The sequence below is a fragment of the Macaca nemestrina genome, chromosome 14, assembly GCF_043159975.1.
Source record: "Macaca nemestrina isolate mMacNem1 chromosome 14, mMacNem.hap1, whole genome shotgun sequence".
In the NCBI taxonomy this organism is placed as follows: domain Eukaryota; kingdom Metazoa; phylum Chordata; class Mammalia; order Primates; family Cercopithecidae; genus Macaca; species Macaca nemestrina.
Genome location: NC_092138.1, coordinates 23,086,766 through 23,108,780, shown reverse-complemented (window position 1 = coordinate 23,108,780; position 22,015 = coordinate 23,086,766). Strand labels below are relative to the sequence as shown.

Below are 22,015 nucleotides of genomic sequence, written 5' to 3'. Positions count from 1 at the left end.
GAGGCAGGTGGATCACGAGGTCAGGAGATCAAGACCATCCTGACTAACACGGTGAAACCCCATCACTACTAAAAATACAAAAAATCAGACAGGCATAGCGGCATGCACCTGTCGTCCCAGCTACTTGGGAGGCAGGAGAATCGCTTGAACCCAGGAGGCAGAGGTTGCAATGAGCCGAGATTATGCCACTGCACTCCAGCCTGGGCAACAGAGTGAGATTCCATCTCAAAAAAAAAAAAAAAAAGTCATAAATGAACAATATAAAGCAAAAGCCAACACTAAAGTAGTCTGTCATATCTGCCACGGCCTGGGTGGGCTAAATGTCTTAGGTGCTTTAGCTAAAGCAATATGAACAATTCTGTGGCTCATCACAATACTATTTATTCCCTCTTCACCAAGGGGGAGCAGGTTCTAATGTTAGTGCCGGAGATCTTTTACATGATGTTTTATAGGCACAGTTTATTTTATGTTGAGAAAACAGGACTTTGTAGACTGAAGGAGAAGTCAACAAAAAGAGAGAGAGTGAAGATGCAATGAGAGAATAGAAATGACTATAGAGATCTCAGAGAGGGGTGGGGAGGGAAGGAAGGAAGGAAATGGTATGGACAGCTGAAGAGGAAGGCTCTGCCTTGAAGTAATCTTATATCTCTGATAGATATCAGAAAGAATGACAAATTTTCCTTCTTGGTGAATTTGCCCAAGACCTTATTATCCATGTTCTATAGAAACTGATAGCCCATTTAGCTCTGAAGTTTGCAAACTTCAGCATCTACTTTTGCTTCTCTTACCCAGAGAGAGAAAGGATGGTAGGAAACACCCATGTGCATTCACAGACCCCCTTTTTATTACCAGTACTTTACAGTATACCAGCACAGTATAGGACATTTCCCAAAGTAGGTTCTATGGATCACAAAGCATATGAAATCCTCTCTCAGTAAAGTATCTGCTAAATTTAAAATAGTTGAAAAAAATAATGAATTCAATTAAATATATAGGGAACACCAGTAGTATCCCATTAGATGCCCCATGGGGAATATAATATTCCTGAAACACAACATTGCAGGGATTTCCCTAATAAGCTAATAACCTAAAAACATGTACCTTTGAATACGTGGGTCTGCAGACATCTACACTAAGGGAATATGAGTTTGGGATAAAGGATAAGAGCAAATGTAATTGGGGACCATGGGCATTCAGTAAATGATGTCAAGCTATAATGAAAGGAAAAAAGAAAGGGAGGAAAAACAAGATAGCACTGTTTTCTTCTGTAGCCTGTAGGTAATCGCTACCAGCAAACTAGAGAAATCTTGTTCTCCCTGGGTGAGTGACCCCAGGAATTGTTAATTTCCAGCCGTCCAGCTATAAAGTTTCATGAACATTCCTTTAGCTGCACTTAGAAATAGGCACTCTACAGGCTGGGCACAGTGGCTCACGCCTGTAATCCCAGCACTTTGGGAGGCCGAGGCGAGCAGATCATAAGGTCAGGAGGTCGAGACCAGCCTGACCAACATGGCAAAACCCCATCTCTACTAAAAATACAAACATTAGCCGGGCATGGTGGTGTGCGCCTGTAATCCCAGCTACTCAGGAGGCTGAGGCAGGAGAATCGCTTGAATTTGGGAGGCTTGAATTCGGGAGGTTGCAGTGAGCCAAGATCGTGCCATGGCACTCCAGCATAGGTGACAGAGTAAGACTCCGTCTCAAAAAAAAAAAAAAAAGAAATAGGCATTTCACTTCTATTTTCAAAAAATAATAATTACAGTAGCTTCAAGTAAACCCTCTGTAACTGTGTGCCTATATTGCCACATAGCAAAAAACAAACACGACAGATAGTTACAATGTTATAACTGACAAAGCTGCACTTAGTTCTTATGTAAGTCCTCACTATATCATCCATGGGATATGCTAAACCAGCTCCTGGCAATTTTTTTCTAATAGATAATATTGCAAATGGTATAAAATCCAGGAGGTACATCAGGTGATACAGGGAAAAGTTAAATTTCCCTCCCACCCCTGTTCCCCAGCCATCCAGTTTCCCCCTCAAAAGTTAACCTCTATTACAGTTTGTTGTGCATTCCTCTAAAGACAGTAAATGTGTTTATAGGTATATCCCCAAAAAATTCTTACACAGATACAGGCAAATTATACATGCTGTTCTGCATCTTGTTTTTTTTCCTGATTAATAATGATATATAATAACCTTATATATAGAATTGCTTCATTTTATGAGGCTGAATAGTATTCCCTAATATGGAAGTCCCATAATTGACTTAGCCAAGCACCTGGTCGTGTATATTTGTTATTTTTCATCTTACACAACATATACACAGCATAGCTTTCATGTTCATGTATATCTTCAGAATATACACCTGCATGTAAAATTTCTAAGTCAACTCAGATTTCCACATTCCCCTCCATAGAGAGGAACCAATTTACAAGCACAATACATGACCTACGAGCAACTTTTTTTTTTTGAGAGGGGGTCTCACTATGTTGCCCAGGCTAATCTTGAACTCCTGGGCTCAAGCAGTCCTCCCACCTTCACCTCCCAAGTATGGGATTACAGGCATGTGCCACCATATCCAACTCAGTAGTAACTTTTGTTTTGTTTTGTTTGAGACAGAATTTTGCTCTTTTGCCCAGGCTGGAGTGAAGTGGCACAATCTTGGCTCACTGCAACCTCCACCTCCCGGATTCAAGCAATTCTCCTGCCTCAGCCTCCTGAGTAGCTGGGATTACTGGTGTGCACCACCACTCCCAGCTAATTTTTTTTTTTTTTTTTTTTGAGATGGAGTCTCACTCTTTTGCCCAGGCTAGAGTGCAGTGGCACAATCTTGGCTCACTGCAAGCTCTGCCTCCTGGGTTCATGCAATTCTCCTGCCTCAGCCTCCCGAGTAGCTGGGACTACAGGCACCTGCCACCATGCCTGGCTAATTTTTTGTATTTTTAGTAGAGATGGGGTTTCACCGTGTTAGCCAGGATGGTTTCGATCTCCTGACCTCGTGATCTGCCCGCCCTGGCCTCCCAAAGTGCTGGGATTACAGGCGTGAGCCACCGTGCCCAGCCTAATTTTTGTATTTTTAGTAGAGACAGAGTTCTCCTATGTTGGCCAAGCTGGTCTCAGACTCCTGACCTCAAGTGATCCACCTGCCCCGGCCTCCTAAAATGCTAGGATTACAGGTGTCAGCCACCAGGCCTGGCCGCAAGTTTTTAAAAATAGTGACAGGGTCTTGTTATGTTGGCCAGGGTAGCCTTGAACTCCTGGCCTCAAGCAATCATCCTGCCTTGTCCTCCCAAAGTGCTGCAATTACAGGCATGAGCCGCCACGCTCAGCCAACAGTAGCAGTTTTTAAGCATTAAGGAGTACACTGAGATGGGATCTTGCTTTGTTGGCCAGGCTGGTCTCAAACTCCTGGCCTCAAGCAATCCTCCCACTGCACTGGGGAGGACTGCAGTCCTCCCAAGTGGCTGGGACTGCAAGCATGAGCTGCCATGCCTGTGAGCTCTTTTTGAGACAGAATTTCTCATTCCTGTTGCCCAAGCTGGAATGTGGTGGCACGAACTTGGCTTACTGCAACCTCTGCCTCGCGGCGCTCAAGCAATTCTCCTGCCTCATCCTCCCAAGTAGCTGGGACCATAGGTGCACGCCACCGCACACAGCTAATTGTGTGTGTGTGTGTGTGTGTGTGTGTGTGTGTGTGTGTGTGTGTGTTTTGTAGAGATAGGGTTTCCCTGTGTTGGCCAGGCTGATTTCAAACTCCTGAGCTCAAGTGATCTGCCAGCCTCAGCCTCTTAAAGTGCTGGGATTACAGGCATGAACCATTGTGCAGGGCCTGATTCTATCTCTCAAATATCTCTTATATCTGCCTACCTCTCTGCATCTATATTGCCACTGCCCTAGTTAAAGTCTCCATAAACTCTTTTTTTTTTCTTTTTTTTTTTTTTTTTTGAGACGGAGTCTCGCTGTGTCGCCCAGGCTGGAGTGCAGTGGCCGGATCTCAGCTCACTGCAAGCTCTGCCTCCCGGGTTTTTATGCCATTCTCCTGCCTCAGCCTCCCGAGTAGCCGGGACTACAGGTGCCCGCCACCTCGCCCGGCTAGTTTTTTGTATTTTTTAGTAGAGACGGGGTTTCACCGTGTTAGCCAGGATGGTCTCGAACTCCTGACCTCGTGATCCGCCCGTCTCGGCCTCCCAAAGTGCTGGGATTACAGGCTTGAGCCACCGCGCCCAGCCAAGTCTCCATAAACTCTTGCCTACATTTCCTCCCAGGCCTTTCTGCCTCTAATTTTCTCTTCAATCCATTCTCTATAATAAAGCTTATAATCTTTTAAAATAAATAAAGTGAACAAGTCGTTATCATATAAACCTTCCAAGGGCTCGCCATTATCCTCAAGATAAAGTTGTAAAGTCCTTCACGCGCTTTACAGAGCACTGCCTGCCACATCTTGGGTGCTCCAACTCCTACCTAGTCTCTTGCTCCTCCCTGCCTCCATCTCTACATTCTATATATACTGAGCAACTTTGAATTGTCTGAATTCACCTACAGGTATTCTCTACACAGTGTTCTCTCCACCTAGAATACTCTCCACTCTCTTCCTTTCTCCGCCAACTTAGACATCATGCCTCCTAGAAAACTTCTGGAAACTCTCAAGTCTGAATCAAGACCTCCTTCCCCGTGCTCTCTGAGCCTGAGCCTTCTGTGCTTATCCCCTGCACTGTACTGTCATGACCTAGTTAGACCCACTGTACTCTTCATCTCCAAAGACAGGGAACTGTCTGAAGTACAGCCTGAAGAAGATACTGTATTTCATAGGAGAAAAAGAAAATGTGCTCTCCTGGGCAGCACGTATACTAAAATTGGAAAGGAAAATGTTTTGTGGCTGTATAAGCACATACGAGAATTATGATTGTCCAGAAGGGATACACTGTCTGTTTCCCAAAATATATTTGATCAAGGATTTTCTCTGAGGGTATTACAGACTTGTTTGCACAGGATGCAACTTCGGGAGACTCTTTTCTAAGAGATTTCCAACAATTATCAATTAAGAATATCCCCTCCCCTAAATCATTTACCTTAAGATTCTTATCTTTTTTTTTTTTTTTTTTTTGAGACGGAGTCTCGCTCTGTCACCCAGGGTGGAGTGCAGTGGCCAGATCTCAGCTCACTGCAAGCTCCGCCTCCCGGGTTCACGCCATTCTCCTGCCTCAGCCTCCCAAGTAGCTGGGACTACAGGCGCCCACCACCTCGCCCGGCTAGTTTTTTGTATTTTTTTAGGAGAGACGGGGTTTCACCGTGTTAGCCAGGATGGTCTCGATCTCCTGATCTCGTGATCCGCCCGTCTTGGCCTCCCAAAGTGCTGGGATTACAGGCTTGAGCCACCGCGCCCGGCCAAGATTCTTACCTTAATCTTCGAGGCACTCATCTTAAATTATAAAGATTTTTTATCTTAACATTTAGAATTTTTAACTTTTTAACAGAAAAAAAAATATTTTAATTTAAAAGATCTTAAAATCTTTGAGACTTTTATTGTAACTTAAAGATTTAGGGTAGGGTACAGACAAGTTTTTTATTTGAAAAAAAACCTCACATTTGAAATAACTGATTCCCCTAAAATTTTAGGAGAAAAAGATGTTTTAATAGAATTAGGGCAGTCCAGGCTGGGCATGGTGGCTCACACCTGTAATCCTAGCACATTGGGAGGCCAAGGCAGGCAGATCACCTGAGGTCAGGAGTTCAAGACCAGCCTGGACAACATGACAAAACCCTGTCTCTACTAAAAATACAAAAATTAGCCAGGCATGGTGGTACATGCCTGTAATTCCAGCTACTCGGAAGGCTGAGGGAAGAGAATCACTTGAACCTAGGAGGCAGAGATTGCCATGAGCCGAGATTGTGCCATTGCACTCTAGCCTGGGCGACAAAGTGAGAATCTGTCTTAAAAAAAAAAAAAAAGAATGAGAGTTGTCCAGGAAATTGAGACTCAGAAGGCTGTCAGTCGGATACCAAGAATCCTATGAGTTAACAGAGATTGACAGATAGGACACTATCATTTGCTAGGCTGAAATTTCCTAACTTCTCTTTCTTGCTGGAACACATGATATTCAAAGTTCCAGAGTTGTTGTTGAGAGACTGCCTGTGCTTTCAGTGCAATTCAGGAAGGAAAGGAGAGCACAGCTACCCACATCATGCCTTTCTTTAAGTCACTGAGGGGCGCAACTCCAGAACAGATTTCCAAGTTTCCATTTTCACTGGGTTTTGATGCTGAAGATGTTTCTTCGGTATTTAATTTCTTCTGATATTGTAAAGTGAGAAGAAATATATTTTATCCGTAAGAAAGACTTTGAAATGACCCAAAAAGGCAATCATAAAAGAGGGATTAAACAAAAGCAAAGTAGTTTTTCTTTTTTTTTTTTTCTTTTTTTTTAAGAATATGTCACTTAAATGCTCATAACATTTTGTAATTGTATTTTTTTTTCTTTTCTTTCTTTTTTTTGAGGCAGAGTCTCGCTGTGTCACCCAGGCCAGAGTGTAGTGGTGCAATCTCAGCTTACTGCAACCTCCACCTCCCGAGTTCAAGTGATTCTCCTGCCTCAGCCTCCAGAGTAGCTGGGATTACAGGCATGCACCACCATGCCCAGCTTTTTTTTTTCTTTTTTTTTTTTTTTTGGTACTTTTAGTAGAGACGGGTTTTGTCATGTTGTCCAAGCTAGTCTTAAACTCCTGACCTCAGGTGATCTGCCCACCTCAGCCTCCCAAAATGCTGGGATTACAGGCATAAGCCACCACGACTGGCCTGTAATTATATTATAAGAAGGAATATTTTATCTTAGCCTCTTCCAGTTGCAAACCCAGACCACCAAATAAGTAAATAATTTTTAAAACCACCATTATCATCTGTGGGTCAGAGAACAAAACTGATAAAACACTGGAATTCAGAGACGTTGGCATGCACCTTACAGCAACTCTTCCTTTCCATTAAACTTGAAGGAGGGCCGGGTGTGGTGGCTCACACCTGTAATCCCAGCGGCTCACACCTGTAATCCCAGCACTTTGGGAGACCGAGGTGGGTGGATCACCTGAGGTCAGGAGTTCGAGACCAGCCTGGCCAGCATGGTGAAACTCCGTCTCTACTAAAAATACAAAAATCAGCCAGGAGTGGTGGCGCATGCCTATAGTTACAACTATTCAGGAGACTGAGGCAGGAGAATTGCTCAAACCTGGAAGGTGGAGGTTGCAGTGAGCCAAGATCGTGCCACTGCACTCCAGCCTGGGCAATTGAGCTTGATTCCATCTGAAAAAAAATAATGAAAAAAAAGAATAAAGATGCAGTCTATAAAGCCTTATGTCAATTCATTATTCCCTCCTAGTTTGCCTTTCTTAAGGCTGTCCTAAAAATTCTTATTTTAGAAATATTTTAAAATTTGAAGACTTTGGACCCCATTCTCTCTATTTGCTTGACCTTGGGGTGAAAGAGCAAAAACTGCCTATTTGGAAGGCTGTTTCTCTGGGCCAGATAAGGACAAAGGCTAAAATTTGTTTTATTTTGTTTTAAAATCCCTCTAAAGCAGACACTAACAGTGGTGACAAAAGTTAGAAAGGATTAACTTAAACAGGCCAAGGATCTGTAAAGTACCCCTTAAACTTAAGCTTATCTAAGAAGAAAATTCTCTTTCCTGGGATTACAAGATTCAACTTGCAAAAACTTCTTGGCCCTTTTTAAGATCAATAAAAGATATCTACATCCCCCAAGAAAAGAAAGGTATTTTCATATTCAAAGGTCAACTTGGTCTGTCATATAATATTAACTGCAAGGTAACTATTTATTTACTTATTTTTGGAGATGGATTTTCGCTGTTGTCACCCAGGCTGGAATGCAATGGCATGATCATGTCTCACTGCAACCTCCGCCTCCCAGGTTCAAGCAATTCTCCTGCCTTAGCTTCCCAAGTAGCTGGGATTACAGGCATGTGTCACCATGCCTGGTCAAATTTTGTATTTTTAGTAGAGACAGGGTTTCATCATGCTGGTCAGGCTGGTCTCAAACTCCTGACCTCAGGTGATCCACCCACCTCGGCCTCCCAGAGTGCTGGGATTACAGGTGTGAGCCACCGCGCCCAGCCGGGGTAACAATTTATTCAGCACTTTCTATGTGCCCACCTGGACAATGTAAAACATTTTGTTTATTAACTCATTTAAATTGCCCAAGAGTACCTGGGTGCAGTTATTAAACTCATTTTATGAAAGAAGATACTGAATCTTAGAGAGGTTGAGTAATTTCCCTAAGGGACACAACAGCTCATAAAAGTGACACCAGGATTCATATATAGGCAGTCTGATTTGAGTTCATTCCCTTAGCAACTTCACTTTACCATCGCTTCCCCACGACACTTGTGCTAATACCAATCCCTGAAGCAGTGTAGTGTTTGAGGGTCGGCCAATCATTTTCCTGAATATCTGATCATCACACAAATCTGGTACATAATAATTATGGGTGAGACCAAGCATATAAAATGCCCTGAAAAACATCTGCCACATAGCAGGTTCTCTGTGAGAAGCCTCAGGCCCTTGCAGATACTGGGAGGGTCATGAACCCTTAGAAACGGTATACTAACTTTTGTGTGGATGTGCACATTTTCCGGGAGACAATCTGAAGCGCTGGATCAAAAATAAGTGCCACACAAAGGATCTAAATAGTTCTCCAAAGAACAAATGTCGAATAAACCCATGAAAAGATACTCAAAATCATTAGTCATAAGGGAAATGCAAAGCCATGTATTCTTCATACCGGCTAGGATGGCTATAATAAAAAAATCAGACAGTACAAAAAATAGGGAGAAACCGGAACTATCGTGGATTGCTGGTGATAATGTAAAATGATACCATTGCTTTGAAACAAACTCTGGCAGTTCCTCAAAAGGCCAAACACAAGAGTTATCATATGACCCAGAAATTCCACTCCTAGGTATTGCCTCAAAAGAAATGAAAACATATGTCTATACAAAAACTTGTATACAAATGTTCATACCAGCATTATTCATAATTGTCAAAAAGTAGAAACAACACAAATATCCATCAACTGATTAATGGACAAATAATATACAATGTAGCCACAGGAAAAAAGCGTCTGGACTCCAGGGGGCCCTGAGACTGACAGGGAGCTACCTAGACCGTGTGATGGCATTGCTCCGGAGACGGAGCTCACACTGAGTCCCACACACACTATGAATTCTAAGCAGCTACAGCAAGGTGCCATTTTTACAGCCTAGCCCCCACCAGATTGTATCCTGTCCTGGGTACCAACAGTCCCACATCTCCATATCCCGGGAGTCCCATTGATCTCCCCTGCCCACAGTCCACCTCCACTGTTTGCTGCTGCCTACCGGGCCAAACCATGAGCCATTGGCACTGACCCCACCATGCTCCATATTGAGGTCACCACACATTTAAAAGTGCCCTGAGGAAAGCTAGCCTCATTTAAAGCCACAATCTGGAGCCAAGCTAGCTTTCCCATGCTGTCTGTTCACAGCTTCTGCCACTGAAACAACTCTGCCCTCCCCAGCAGCAGGGCCACAATGCAGCCACTGCCACCCCAACTCAAGCATTCCACCACGGGCCTGGGGATCACCTCACCCCTCCTACCACAGCCAGTGGCCACATGCACCATGAGGGGCCTGAGGAGAAGCCCACCCTGTCCAACTCCATCCCACCCAGTGCTGGAGCACACCATCCAGGGGCCTAGGGATCACCTGCCCCAACCACCACAGTTGGCACCTGAGCACTCCTCCCAGAAGCCTGAGAATGGGCTCACCCAACCTGCCACCACCCACCAGTGCTGGCACCCACACACACCACCTGCAGGCCTGGGGAGTGACCCACCTAGCCCATCATAGCCACTTCCAACACCATCATGGATCACTCGGGAACCAGAGGATTGTCTGACTACTGCTACTGTCGTGACTCACCACACCCACTGTCCAAGGGCTCAAGGACACACCTACCTGCCCATCCCACCACTGCCACTGCCAGCACCCAAGAAAGTCACCTGCAGGCCCAAGACTCAGCTCACCTGGCCCACTAACATCAGTGCCAGCATATGCCACCCAGGGGCCCAAGGACTGGCACATTCAGCTCACTGCTATCACCACTGGGGCCCAAGGACTGGCCCATCTTATGTCCCCATCCCCAGCAAAACCTCACCACAGCCTCCACAAACAATCACACCTGAAGCCACTGAGCAAATCTCAGACACTACTGACACTGTTTACAGCTGAAGAAATTATACCGAGACTATACTACTGCACACACCCAGAATCAAAGCCAAAGTGCCCAACCTAAACACCACCAAATAAACATCTTCAGAATACAATCCTCCCCTGTGCAAGCAAGTTCAAAAGACTGGAAGAAGCAATGGTTATGCCAGATGCACAGATATCAATGTAAGGACACAAGAAACATGAAAAAGCAAGGAAAAATTATACCTCCTAAGGAACATAATAATTCTCCAGCAATATATTTCAGGGAAGAAATTCATAAAATCGATGAAAAAGAAGTCAAAGTAATGACATTAAAGAAGTTCAACCAGGTGTGGTGGCTCATTCCTATAATCTTAGCTACTCGCAAAGCTGATGCAGGAGGATCACTTGACCTCAGGAGTTCAGGAGTTCAATCTGCCATTGAGCTATGATTGTACCACTGGAATCCAGCCTGGGCAACAGAGTGAAACCTCATCTCAAAAAAATTTCTTTTTAATTTTAAAAAGGTTTTATTTAAAAAGCTCAGTGAGATACAAGAGAACTTGGAAATACAATACAAAGAAATCAGAAATTTCAAGAAACAAATGAAAAATTGACCAAAGATGTAAATATCATTAAAAAAGAACCAAAAGAAATTCTAGAATTAATGAATTCTCTGAATGAAATACAAAATATATTAGAAAGCTTCAACAATAGACTCAATCAAGCAGAAAGAATTTGAGAACTTGAAAACAAGTGTGATGAAATAACCCAGTTAATGTGGTGTAATGATTTAAATACATATATATGCATATGATTTATATATATGATTTATATACATATATATAAAACAAGGAACCATTTTATATATATATATAAAGGAACCATGGATATATATAGGGTTTTACCCATGGTTCCTTCTTAATAACTCCCATATCCTTTCTTTGAGTCTTTTGTTATAATGTCAGGTGTGTTAGGCCTCAGGGGAAGGTCTGAGGAAACAGAATCTCTCTCCTGCCTTTCTTCTCCAATGCAGGATTCTAATCTTTCTGCTCCTTTCTGATTGTGGGCCTTAAGACCTTTCCCAGAGAGGGCCACACCCTATGCCCTGGGAGAAGAAATTCTGACATCATGAAGCTTCCATAAAAACTCAAGAGGACAAGGTTTGGTGAGCTCCTGGATAGCTGAACACATAGAGGTTCTAAAGGGTAATATGCCCAGGGAGGGCATGGAAGCCGTGCACCCCTTCCCCCATACCTAGCCCTGTGCATCTCTTCATCTATATCCTTTATAGTGTCCTCTATAATTAACCAGCAAATGTGTTTCCCTAAGTTCTGTGAGCCACTCCAGCAAATTAATCAAATCCAAAGAGGAGGTCATGGGAACCCCAACTTGAAGACAGTCAGTTAGAATTTCCATCCGAAGGAGGCAGGTGTAGTCTTGGGAATGAGTCCCTAATTTGTGTGATCTGGCACTATCTTCAGGTAGATGGTGTCAGAACTGAATTGGAAGACACCTACCTGGTGTCTGCTGCTTGGTGTGTGGGGAAAACTTCCACACACATATTTGTCACAGAAGTCCTCTGTGTTGATTGTTGCGGTGTAAAAGTAGAGGAGAAATGAGGATTTTTCCTGACGCAGACAAAAATAAAGAAAAAATAATTTAAAAGAATAAACAAAGTCTACGTGATATATAATGCACCATAAAGAAGCCAAATATTCAAATTTTTGGTGCTCTGAAAAGTGAAGAGAACACAAAAAGAACGGAACACCTATTTAATGAAATAATAACTGAAAACTTCCCAGATCTAGCAAGAGATGTAGACATCCGGAAACAGGAAGATCCGAGATTGCCAAAAAGATACAATTCAAAAAGATCTTTTCCAGAGCACATTATAGTCAAACTGAGAGAATTCTAAATTCTAAAAACAGCAAAAGAAAAATGTCCAGTGATTTACACTGGAACCCCCATCAGACTAACAGCAAATTGCTCAACAGAAACTTTACAAGCCAGGAGAAAATGAACTGATATATTCAAAATACCAAAAAAAAAAAAAAAAAAAAAAAAAAAGCATTGCCATCCAACGATACTATTCCTAGCAATGTTATCCTTCATAAATAAATGAGAAGTGAAGTCTTTCCTAGATAAGCAAAAGCTGAAGAAATTCATCACCACTAAACGAGCCCTATAAGAAATGTTTAAGCAAGTCATGCACATAGAAGCAAAAAGACAATATCTACCATCATGAAAATATACAAAAGTATAAAACCCACTAATAGGGCAAACACACAAATAAGAAAGTGAAAGTGCTTAAATGTTACCACTACAGAATACCACCAAACCACAATGATAAACAATAAGAGAGAAAGAAAAGAACTAAGGATATGCAAAATAAGCAGACATCAATTAATAAAATGACAAGAATAAGTGCTCCCAGATCAATAATAACCGTGAAAGTAAATGGATTAAATTTTCCACTTAAAACATACAGATAGGCTGAATGGATTGGAAAAAAACAATGACCCTGGCCGGGCGTGGTGGCTTGCACCTGTAATCCTAGCACTTTGGGAGGTCCAAATGGGAGGATCACTTGAGGCCAGGAGTTCAAGACCAGCCTGGTCAACATAGCGAGACCCCATCTCTATAAAAAAATTTTTGTTGATTAAAAAAAAGACACAACTATATCCTACCTGTAAGAAATTCATCTCACCTATAAAGACACATATAGACTGAAAGTAAAGGAGTGGAAAAACATATTCCATGCAAACAGAAACCAAACGTGAGCATAAATAACTATACTTATATCAGATGAAACAAACTTTAAGTAAAAAAAAAAGTTAAAAGAGACAAAAAGGTCATTATATAATTATAATTATATAAGGCAATCAATTCAGCAAGAAAGTGTAACAATTCTACACATATATGCACCCAACAAAGCATGCACCCCAATATATAAAGCAAATATTATTTGATCAAAAGGGTCAAAGAGACTCCAACACAGTAACGGTTGGGGACTTCAGCACCCCACTCTGAGCATTAGACAGATTATCTAAACAGAAAATTTAAATTACCCTTAAACCGTACTTTAGACCAAATGGATCTAATAGATATTGACAGAATATCTCATCCAACAGCTCCAGAATACACATTTTTATCAGCATGTGGGACATTCTCCAGAACAGACTATATGGTAAAACACAAAACACATCTCAACTAATTCTAAAAAATCAAAATCACATCATGTATCTTCTCAGACCACAGATAAAACTAGAAATCAATAATAAGAGGAACTTTGGAAACTGTACAAAAGTATTCTTATAGCTATAGTAACCAAAACAGCATGCTATTGGTATAAAAAGACATATAGACCAATGGAACAAAATAGAGAACACAGAAGTAATTCCACATTTTTACAGCTAACTGAATTTTGACAAAGGCATCAAGAACATACATTGGTTACAGGACACCCTCTTCAATAAATCATGCTGGGAAAACTGGATATTTATATGCAGAAGAATGAAACTGAACTCCTATCTCTCACCATATACAAAAATCAACTCAAGATGCATTAAAAACTTAAATGGAAGACTTCAACTATAAAAATACTAGAAGGAAATATAAGGGAAATGCTTCAGGACATTGATCAAGGCAAAGATTTTGCAGTTAAGACCTCATAAGCACAGACAACAAAAACAAAAGTACACAAATGATTCAGTGCTTCTTATTGGTTGGTTAAAAAGAAAAAAGAGAAACAAAAATACACAAATGAGACCATACTAAACTAAAAAGTTTCTGCACAGTGAAGGAAACAATCAACAAAATGAAGTGACAATCTGTTGAGTTGGAGAAAATATTTGCAAACTATTTATTCGACACGGTACTAATATCCAGAACATAAAAAGAACTCAAACAACTCAACAGTAAAAACAAAACAAATAAGCCCATTGAAGAGTGGGCAAAGGACATGAATCAACATTTCTCAAAAGGATACATACAAACAGCCAACATGCGTATGAAAATATGCTCAACATCACTAATCATCAGTAAAATGCAAATCAAAACCACAATGGGATATCATCTCGCTCCAGTTAAAATTGTTATTATAAAGAAGACAAAAAATAACAAATACTGGCAAGGATGCAGAGAAAGGGGACCTTCGTACACTGTTGATAGAAATGTAATTCCTTATGTTATGGAAAACAGTAATGGAGGTTCCTCAAAAAAACTAAAAATGGAATTACCATTCAATCCTGCAATCCCACTACTGAGTATTCATCCAGCTGAAAGCAGATTCAACCACCTATTCGAAGTGTAAGACAAAGCCCTCTACAAAGGAGTCTGTATGAGAATCTTTTTCCGTTTTTGTTTTAATTGTGGTAAAATATACAATGTAAAATTTGCCATCCTCACCATTTTTAAGGGTGTAGCTCAGTTTTGCTAAGTATATTCACATTGTTGTGCAACCAATCTCCAGAACCTTTTCATCTCGAAAAATTGAAACTCTATACCCATTAAACAACTAAACATTTCCCCTCCCCTAGCCCTGCCAACTATAATTCCATTCTTTGTTTGTATGAATTTGATTTCTATAGATGCCTCATAAGTGGAATCATACAGTATTTATCTTTTTGTGATTGGTTTATTTCACTTAGCATTATGTCCTCAAGGTTCATCCATGTTGTAGCATGTGTCAGAATTTCCCTCCAATTTTAAAACTGAATAATATTCCCTTGTGTATATGTGCCATATTTTGTTTATCCATTCAGAAAATCTATTTCTATATCAGTGGTATTGTTCTGTTGATCTGGTGGCACACCAGGTATTTAGCTCAATTTTTAATTATTGTGATTTTATACCACGAGAAAAAGAGATGTGATTGTATATTTGCACTCTAGGAAAGGAAAAACAAATTAAAGCTGAAACTGAGCTCAGTTTCATCAAGAAGCATCTCACTATCCCTTTCTATCTCAAAAATAAAAGTTTTGTTCACTGTATATTCCCAGATTCTGGAACACAGCTTGGCACATAACACTCAGTCAGTATTTATGACTGATCATGAAGAGAAAATGCTATACCTATAATCTCGATCACTCCAGTTCATCTGAACATACTATTCAAGAAAGCACTCATGTGTATTGACATGGAAAAATCTCCAGGAACTACTGTTAAGTGAAACAAGTTACAGATCAATATATACAATATGATTCAATTTATGTAAAAACACATGCAAAGCCAGGCATGGTGTCATGTGCCTGTAATCCCAGATACTTGAGAGGTTGAGGTAGGAGGATCCTTTGAGCTCAGGAGTTCAAGACTAGTGTGAGCAACATAGTGAGATTCCATCTCAATAAAATAAAATTAAATTAAAATAAATAGACCAGGTGTAGTGGCTCATGCCTGTAATCCCAGCACTTTCGAAGGCCGAGGCAGGTGGATCACCTGAGGTTGGGAGTTCGAGACCATCCTGACCAACATGGAGAAACCCTGTCTCTACTAAAGTACAAAATTAGCCAGGCATGGTGGCACATGCCTGTAATCCCAGCTACTCAGGAGGCTGAGGCAGGAGAATCGCTTGAACCTGGAAGGCAGAGGTTGCGGTGAGCCAAGATTGTGCCATTGCACTCCAGCCTGGGCAATAAGAGTGAAACTCCATCTCAAAAAATAAAGTAAGTAAATGAATAAAAGCACATGCACAAATCAAAATAATAATTACATATGTATGGCTGGGCGTGGTGGCTCACGCCTGTAATCCCAGCACTCTGGGAGGCCGAGGCGGGCAGATCACGAGGTCAGGAGATCTAGACTATCCTGGATAACAGGGTGAAACCCCATCTCTACTAAAAATACAAAAAAATGAGCCAGGCGTGGTGGTGGGCGCCTATAGTCCCAGCTATTTGGGAGGCTGAGGCAGGAGAATGGCATGAATCCAGGAGACAGAGCTTGCAGTGAGCTGAGATCGCGCCACTGCACTCCAGCCTGGGGGACAGAGCAAGACTCCATCTCAAAAATAAACACATACATACATATATACATATGTATATAAAAGCACATCTAAATAATATGTTCCAAATCAACAGTTTGATTACCTCTGGGTCAGAGGGGGAGTGGTTGAGGGGTAGAAAGGGAACTTTCTATTTGTAGTATTTGAATTATTTACAACAAGAAATTATTTTTATATTGTTAGTGACAAAGCTTTTAAGGGAAAAACATCTGGACAATTATTTTCTGTGATACAGAATCAAGGAAAAAATATATTCAATTCTGTTTACCTTACATGTACCTTTTCTTAGAAAGCTACTGGAGAATGTGCTCCATCAAAATGACAGAAGAAATCAAAAAAGACTAAGGTGTGGGATACAGGAAACAGGAGCCAGCATAACAGAGATGCAAAGTGAATCAATCCCCAAATGATGGTGAAAAGAGGGCCCAAGGTAATAGCTATACATCAAACATCAAGAGCAATCAGTCTGGACTGGCAAAGCAGGTAAGAAAGCTGTGCTAAAAATAAAATTGATTAAAATAACTGTTGCATTGGACATCTTGAGGGAAGATTTAGACAACTGGCAAAGAACTTGTGGTTCAATTGGTGAAAACTTTGCAAACACAGAGAGACAACTCTGGAAAAAACAAAAAAAAAAAACAAAAAACAAAACAAAACAAAACAAAAAAAACAAGGAAGGAAGCTCTTAATAGCACGTAGGCAGGCATAATAATGTTGACCTAACTAAATATTGACCTAACCAAAAATTAGGAGATAACTATATTCAGAAGATCTATGGAAGGAACAGGTAGGATACATGCAAGTGATAGTGGCAAGAAAGCAGAAAAGAGTTAAATCCACACATTTCATGCAGGAAAGCCAATGCATGATGACTAAACCTGAAAAACCAAGAAGGAGCAATTATAAGGAATATCTAGAGATACAGACTAATAGTAACTAGTTAAAAGAGATGAACATGATTATTTATCTTAAAAAGCAGGAAATGATGGAGAGTTCTACTCTTTTTAGATATTAACCCTATGGAATCAATTGATTCTGAACAATGAGAACGTAAAACTTCAATAAAACTAAGAAGTAAAGAAAAAAAGGCACTACTGAGACTGACATCATAATATCTTACCTAACAGTGATGGATTTTACAGAAAATAGTTGCCATGTAGACTTCTGATGTGTCACAAAGAAACAACTGAGTTACAGGTAGGATGGTCACTTTCAGTTCCAGCATGGTATGATTCTACCAGAAGTATAATGAAAATCACTCAGATTATTTGGGCTGTTTATACTGAAAACTCATGATTTAAAAACACATTGAGGCCAGGCACGGTGGCTCCAGCCCGTAATCTTAGCACTTTGTGAGGCCAAAGAGGATTGCTTGAGCCCAGGAGTTCAAGACCAGACTGGGCACCACAGCGAGACCCTGTCTCAAAAAAATAAAATAAAATAAAAAGTGAGAAATTTGAAAAAGAAGGAAAAAGAGAGAAGCCATATTTCAGGCACAGTATTTACCAAATGCTTGATAGTTTTGGCATAGATGTGCTATCCAAAAAATTAGCTATGATAGAGAATTGTAAATAGGCAAGAACAAAATTTGTGGCAAATTTCAACATATTACACGATTCTTTCCCTTCTCCTCTGGTATAATCATCTCAAATGCTATTCATGCCCTTGTCTATCAAGACAAGTGTAATACTACCAAAGGGTACTGGTCTCCAGTTTTGGCTCAAAAAAACAAAACTTATGCGAACTCCTACCCTAGATGGTCACCACTCCTGGTGGGAAACACAAGAAACAACCAGATTCTTAAAGTCAAGCCCAGATTCCAGTCTGACCAAAAGAGCTAATGCTTTATCAGTCCTATAAGAATCCAAAGCAGATGACAGTGAAACACCAAAATCCGTACACAGGGGGAAAGAAATTGAATAACTCGTTTCCCACTTTAACAATTAAAGGTGATCATTTCTCCCTAGAACAAATAATCACAATGATGTGTATGACTAGAATATCCATTTTCTCAGTGTCTTTTTTTTCTCTCTCTCTCTCTTTTTCTTTTTTACGTTTTCAGTGTCTTAAAGCACTGACCTGAGCTCAAATCTCAAATCTGTTTTTCTCCTTTGGCTTCATTTTCCTCACCTGTAAACCGGCGGGGATAGGAGAGAAAGATACTTGGACTTTACAGGATTACTGCCAGGATGAAATAGTTAAGAATCCCAAACTCTTACAACCTGCTAAATATGTCAGGCATTATTCTCTAAGTGCAAATGGCACATAGCATTTCATTTCATCTTGAAACTACAAATCGTATTATCCCATTTTCCAGGTGAGAAAGCCGAAGCACAGCTGTTAACTCGCCCAAGATCACAGGTAGTGATGCAGCTGGGATGCTAACTCAGGCTACCTAGCTCCAGAGCAGGTTGAAATGAGCTAACGTTTGCTAAGCGGCCTGTACTATTCCTGAAATACAATGTGCTCAATGATACTTATTTTTCATACACAGTGTGAGAAAGTCCACACAAAATAGGCGAGACCGAGGAATGACCAGGATCTCCACTACTCTCCCAAGCGTTGCCAGCCCTCTCCCAGCGGCCAGGAGCACCCTCCCTCTCCAAGCCCCCAGAACTTCCTGTTGCGCCGCATGCCAGCAGTGGAGAGGAGCCAGCGCGGACTCCTGCGGTTGCAAGTTCGGGCGGCGCCGCGTTGGGGAAGGAAGCGGACTGCAGCGGGGCGGGCGTTTACCGTAACCGGCGCTGTCATCGCTCCGGGACTCCGGCACTGGGCGCACCGGGGCGCACGGGGGCGCACGGGGACGTGCAGGGGCGCGGAGGGACGGCGGTCGGGGCACTTCTCCAGCCGCCTCGGAAATCCGCGACCCCCAGCTCGTCAGCGTCCCAGTCTGCGATCCGTGCCCCTGGCTGCTCAGAAATGCGCCTTCTTTCCTCCGGGTTCTCAGCTCAAGCCACCTCCGAACTCCTCTCCCGCCGGCCCGAAGCGGAACCACAGAGCTGCCTCCTCTCCCGGGGTGTTTCCCACCACCCCAAGCTGAAGCCCCGACCCCCCGCTAGGTTTCCGCTCTGACACCACCTCCGCTATGGCCGCATCCCAGCTCTTGAAACCGCGGCTGCGGGACCTGCCCTGTACCTTAGATAGGATAATCATCTTTGGGTGGAGACCAGAAAACTTGAACGCCGGTATTTCGTAAATCCTAGCTATTCTAGATCCTCGTTAGATGTAATGTCCCTGGCCCCACCCACTTCTATCTAAGGCCGGGGGCGCAGATCTAGTGAATCACCTAAGGTCCTTGTTCCCCTCCAGTCGAGCAGCCTGAGCTTACCTGCCAGCGCTCCAAGACAGGTTGTTCTTTCATCTTTGATTTGCAGGCCCTGCTCCCAAAGCCCTGTCTGAGCTTTTAACTGTGGAGGCAGAAGCTCTGGGCTCCACCTCCACACGCTGCCTTTTACAGCCCAGTGGATTTGTCACAATACCTTTTGGCTTCAGTTACCTAACTGCCTAGAAAAGAAGGTGACTCCCACCTTCCTTCGATAAAAGAAGAATAATGAGGATCAAATGGAATGGCAACTGTCATCACAGACATCCTTCGTGGTAATGTATTGTTATTGTTGAGTCAGTGTGGGGCGTGAGGATATCAGAGATTTAAGCTAACGCACTGCTTTTACTACCAGTAACTTATTGGGCATGTCAAGCCTCAGTTTATTTATCTATGCAATGGGAATAATAGGGACAAAAATCCAGTTCCCTCACAAGGTTACACTGAACAAAGGAAATCACTTAATGTGCTTCATGTGTGACATACAAATGTTTTCTTATTTGTTTTGTTGTTGTTGTTGTTGTTAATTCCTCTGGATAGGCAGTCTTTCTTTCTTTCTCTCATTCTCTCTTTCTTTCTTTCTTCTTTTTTTAGAGACAGGGTCTTGCTCTGTCGCCCCGGAGTGCAGTGGCAGGATCATGGCTCACTGCATCCTTGAGCTCCCAGGCTCAAGTGATCCTTCCACTTCAGGCTCCAGAGAGTAGCTGGGACTACAGGCACACACCACAGTGCCTGGCTAATTTTATTTATTTATTTAAGAAATGGGGTCTCACTATGTTGCCCAGGCTGGTCTCAAACTCCCGGACTCAAGCGATCTTCGTGCCTCAGCCTTCCAGAGTGCTAGGATTATAGGCATAAGCCACCATGCCTGGGCTAGGCAGTCTTGATTAAGGCTGTAGTCAGTGATTTGGGGTGGATCCCAGTGTGTTGGCAGAGGTGGCACAAAGCACACAGGCAATATGATGCTCACATTATTACAAGTGTAATTAACAATGCTAGTCATTCATCCCTGACAACCGACTTAAAATTAGGGACACCTACTCATTTAGTTTATTATGAATTTTTGCCTGGTGAACTCACATTTGCAGACAGTTTACAGGGTTTTTTCCCTCATTTCTCAATGTGGTTTTAATGAGCATTTCTTTGTTTATTGGAAAACTGTAATCTCTCATATCCGTATTGGCATTTTTTGTTGTTTTTCTTTTTGTTGTTGTTGCTGTCATTACTGAGCCAGGGTCTCGCTCTGTCACCCAGGCTGGAGTGCAGTGGCACTATGTCGGCTCACTACAACCTCCACCTCCTGGGCTCAAGCAGTCCTCCAGCCTCAGCCCCCACAAGTAGCTGGGACTACAGATGCAAGCCACTACACCTGGCTAATTTTTGTAATTTTTGTAGATACAGGGTTTCACCATGTTGTCCAGGCTGGTCTCGAACTTCTGAACTCAAGCAATCGACCCACTTCAGCCTCCCTAAGTGCTGGGATTACAGGCCATGGCCATTTGTTGTTCTTCTAGAAACATACTTAATCTCCTTTCCTCTCCTTAACCCATCTCCTTTAAAGAGTTAATCTGTAAACAGTTAACGGGTTCTGAAAGCGCTTCTAAGGTAAGTAAATCCTTCTCGATCTATGTCTTCTATACAATTTCTTTGTTAGGTCTCTTACAGGGCCAGGGTCAGGGAGTTCTCAGAAATCTGCAGACACACCAAGAAGACAAGCCATTTGGAACCCAAGATTCTTGAGAAGTCTACCATCTTCTAGTTTACCATCTTTGGTAAATCTACATGTTAGGATGATCATTTATTCTTTTCAGATCAAGCTTCAAGGCATTTACTGCGTGAAATACAAGGGCAATTCGAAGTGCTTAAGACCTTGGATGTGCTAGTTTACAAGCTGCCTTTGGTTCCCAAGCTGTATTAGAAACATCTCAGGCATTTGTCAAAAGTGCAGATTCCCAGGCTCCAACCACCCTACCCAGCTCTCTTGTATCAGGATTTCTAGGGTGGGGCCCAGGAATCTGTATCTTTCACAAGCACTTTAATTGATTGTCAAACTTGTATATAAAACTCTTCTCATCCGGGCATGGTGGCTCATGCCTGTAATCCCGGCATTTAGGGAGGCCGAGGCAGGAGAATCACTTGAACTCATGATTTCAAGACCAGCCCGGGCAACATGGCAAAACCCCATCTCTACAAAAAAATACAAAAATTATCCAGGCGTGGTGGCTCACACTTGTGGTCCCAGCTACTTGGATGGCTGAGGTGAGAGGATTGCTTGAGGAGGTCGGGGCTGCAGTGAGCTATGATGGCACCACTGCACTCCAGACTGGGCAACAGAGTAAGACCATATCTCAAAAAATAAATAAATAAAAATAAAACTATTCTGGGCACAAACACACCTATGCCCAGGGTAGCTGTGAAAATTAAATTTTAAAATATTCATTAGTAGTCTAGTGTGGTTT

At 42.1% G+C, this 22,015-nt stretch overlaps 1 protein-coding gene across 10 annotated transcripts in view; it reads right to left on the bottom strand.

Moving 5' to 3' along the window:
- LOC105498957 (transient receptor potential cation channel subfamily M member 6) overlaps window positions 1–22,015 on the bottom strand; it is a 183,204-nt gene that overhangs the window by 142,266 nt on the left and 18,923 nt on the right. For 7 of the 10 annotated variants that reach the window (XM_071077656.1, XM_071077659.1, XM_071077662.1 and 4 more), the window contains exon 1: window positions 19,563–19,708. The exons of 1 other annotated variant lie outside the window; for it this stretch is intronic. In XM_071077656.1, coding sequence (XP_070933757.1) covers window positions 19,563–19,595 — 33 coding nt within the window. In that variant the 5' untranslated portion in view covers window positions 19,596–19,708. Of the gene's footprint in view, window positions 1–18,967; window positions 19,076–19,369; window positions 19,517–19,562; window positions 19,709–22,015 lie in introns of those variants that run through there. 2 more of the 10 variants (XM_071077658.1, XM_071077657.1) reach the window with 2 other exon arrangements.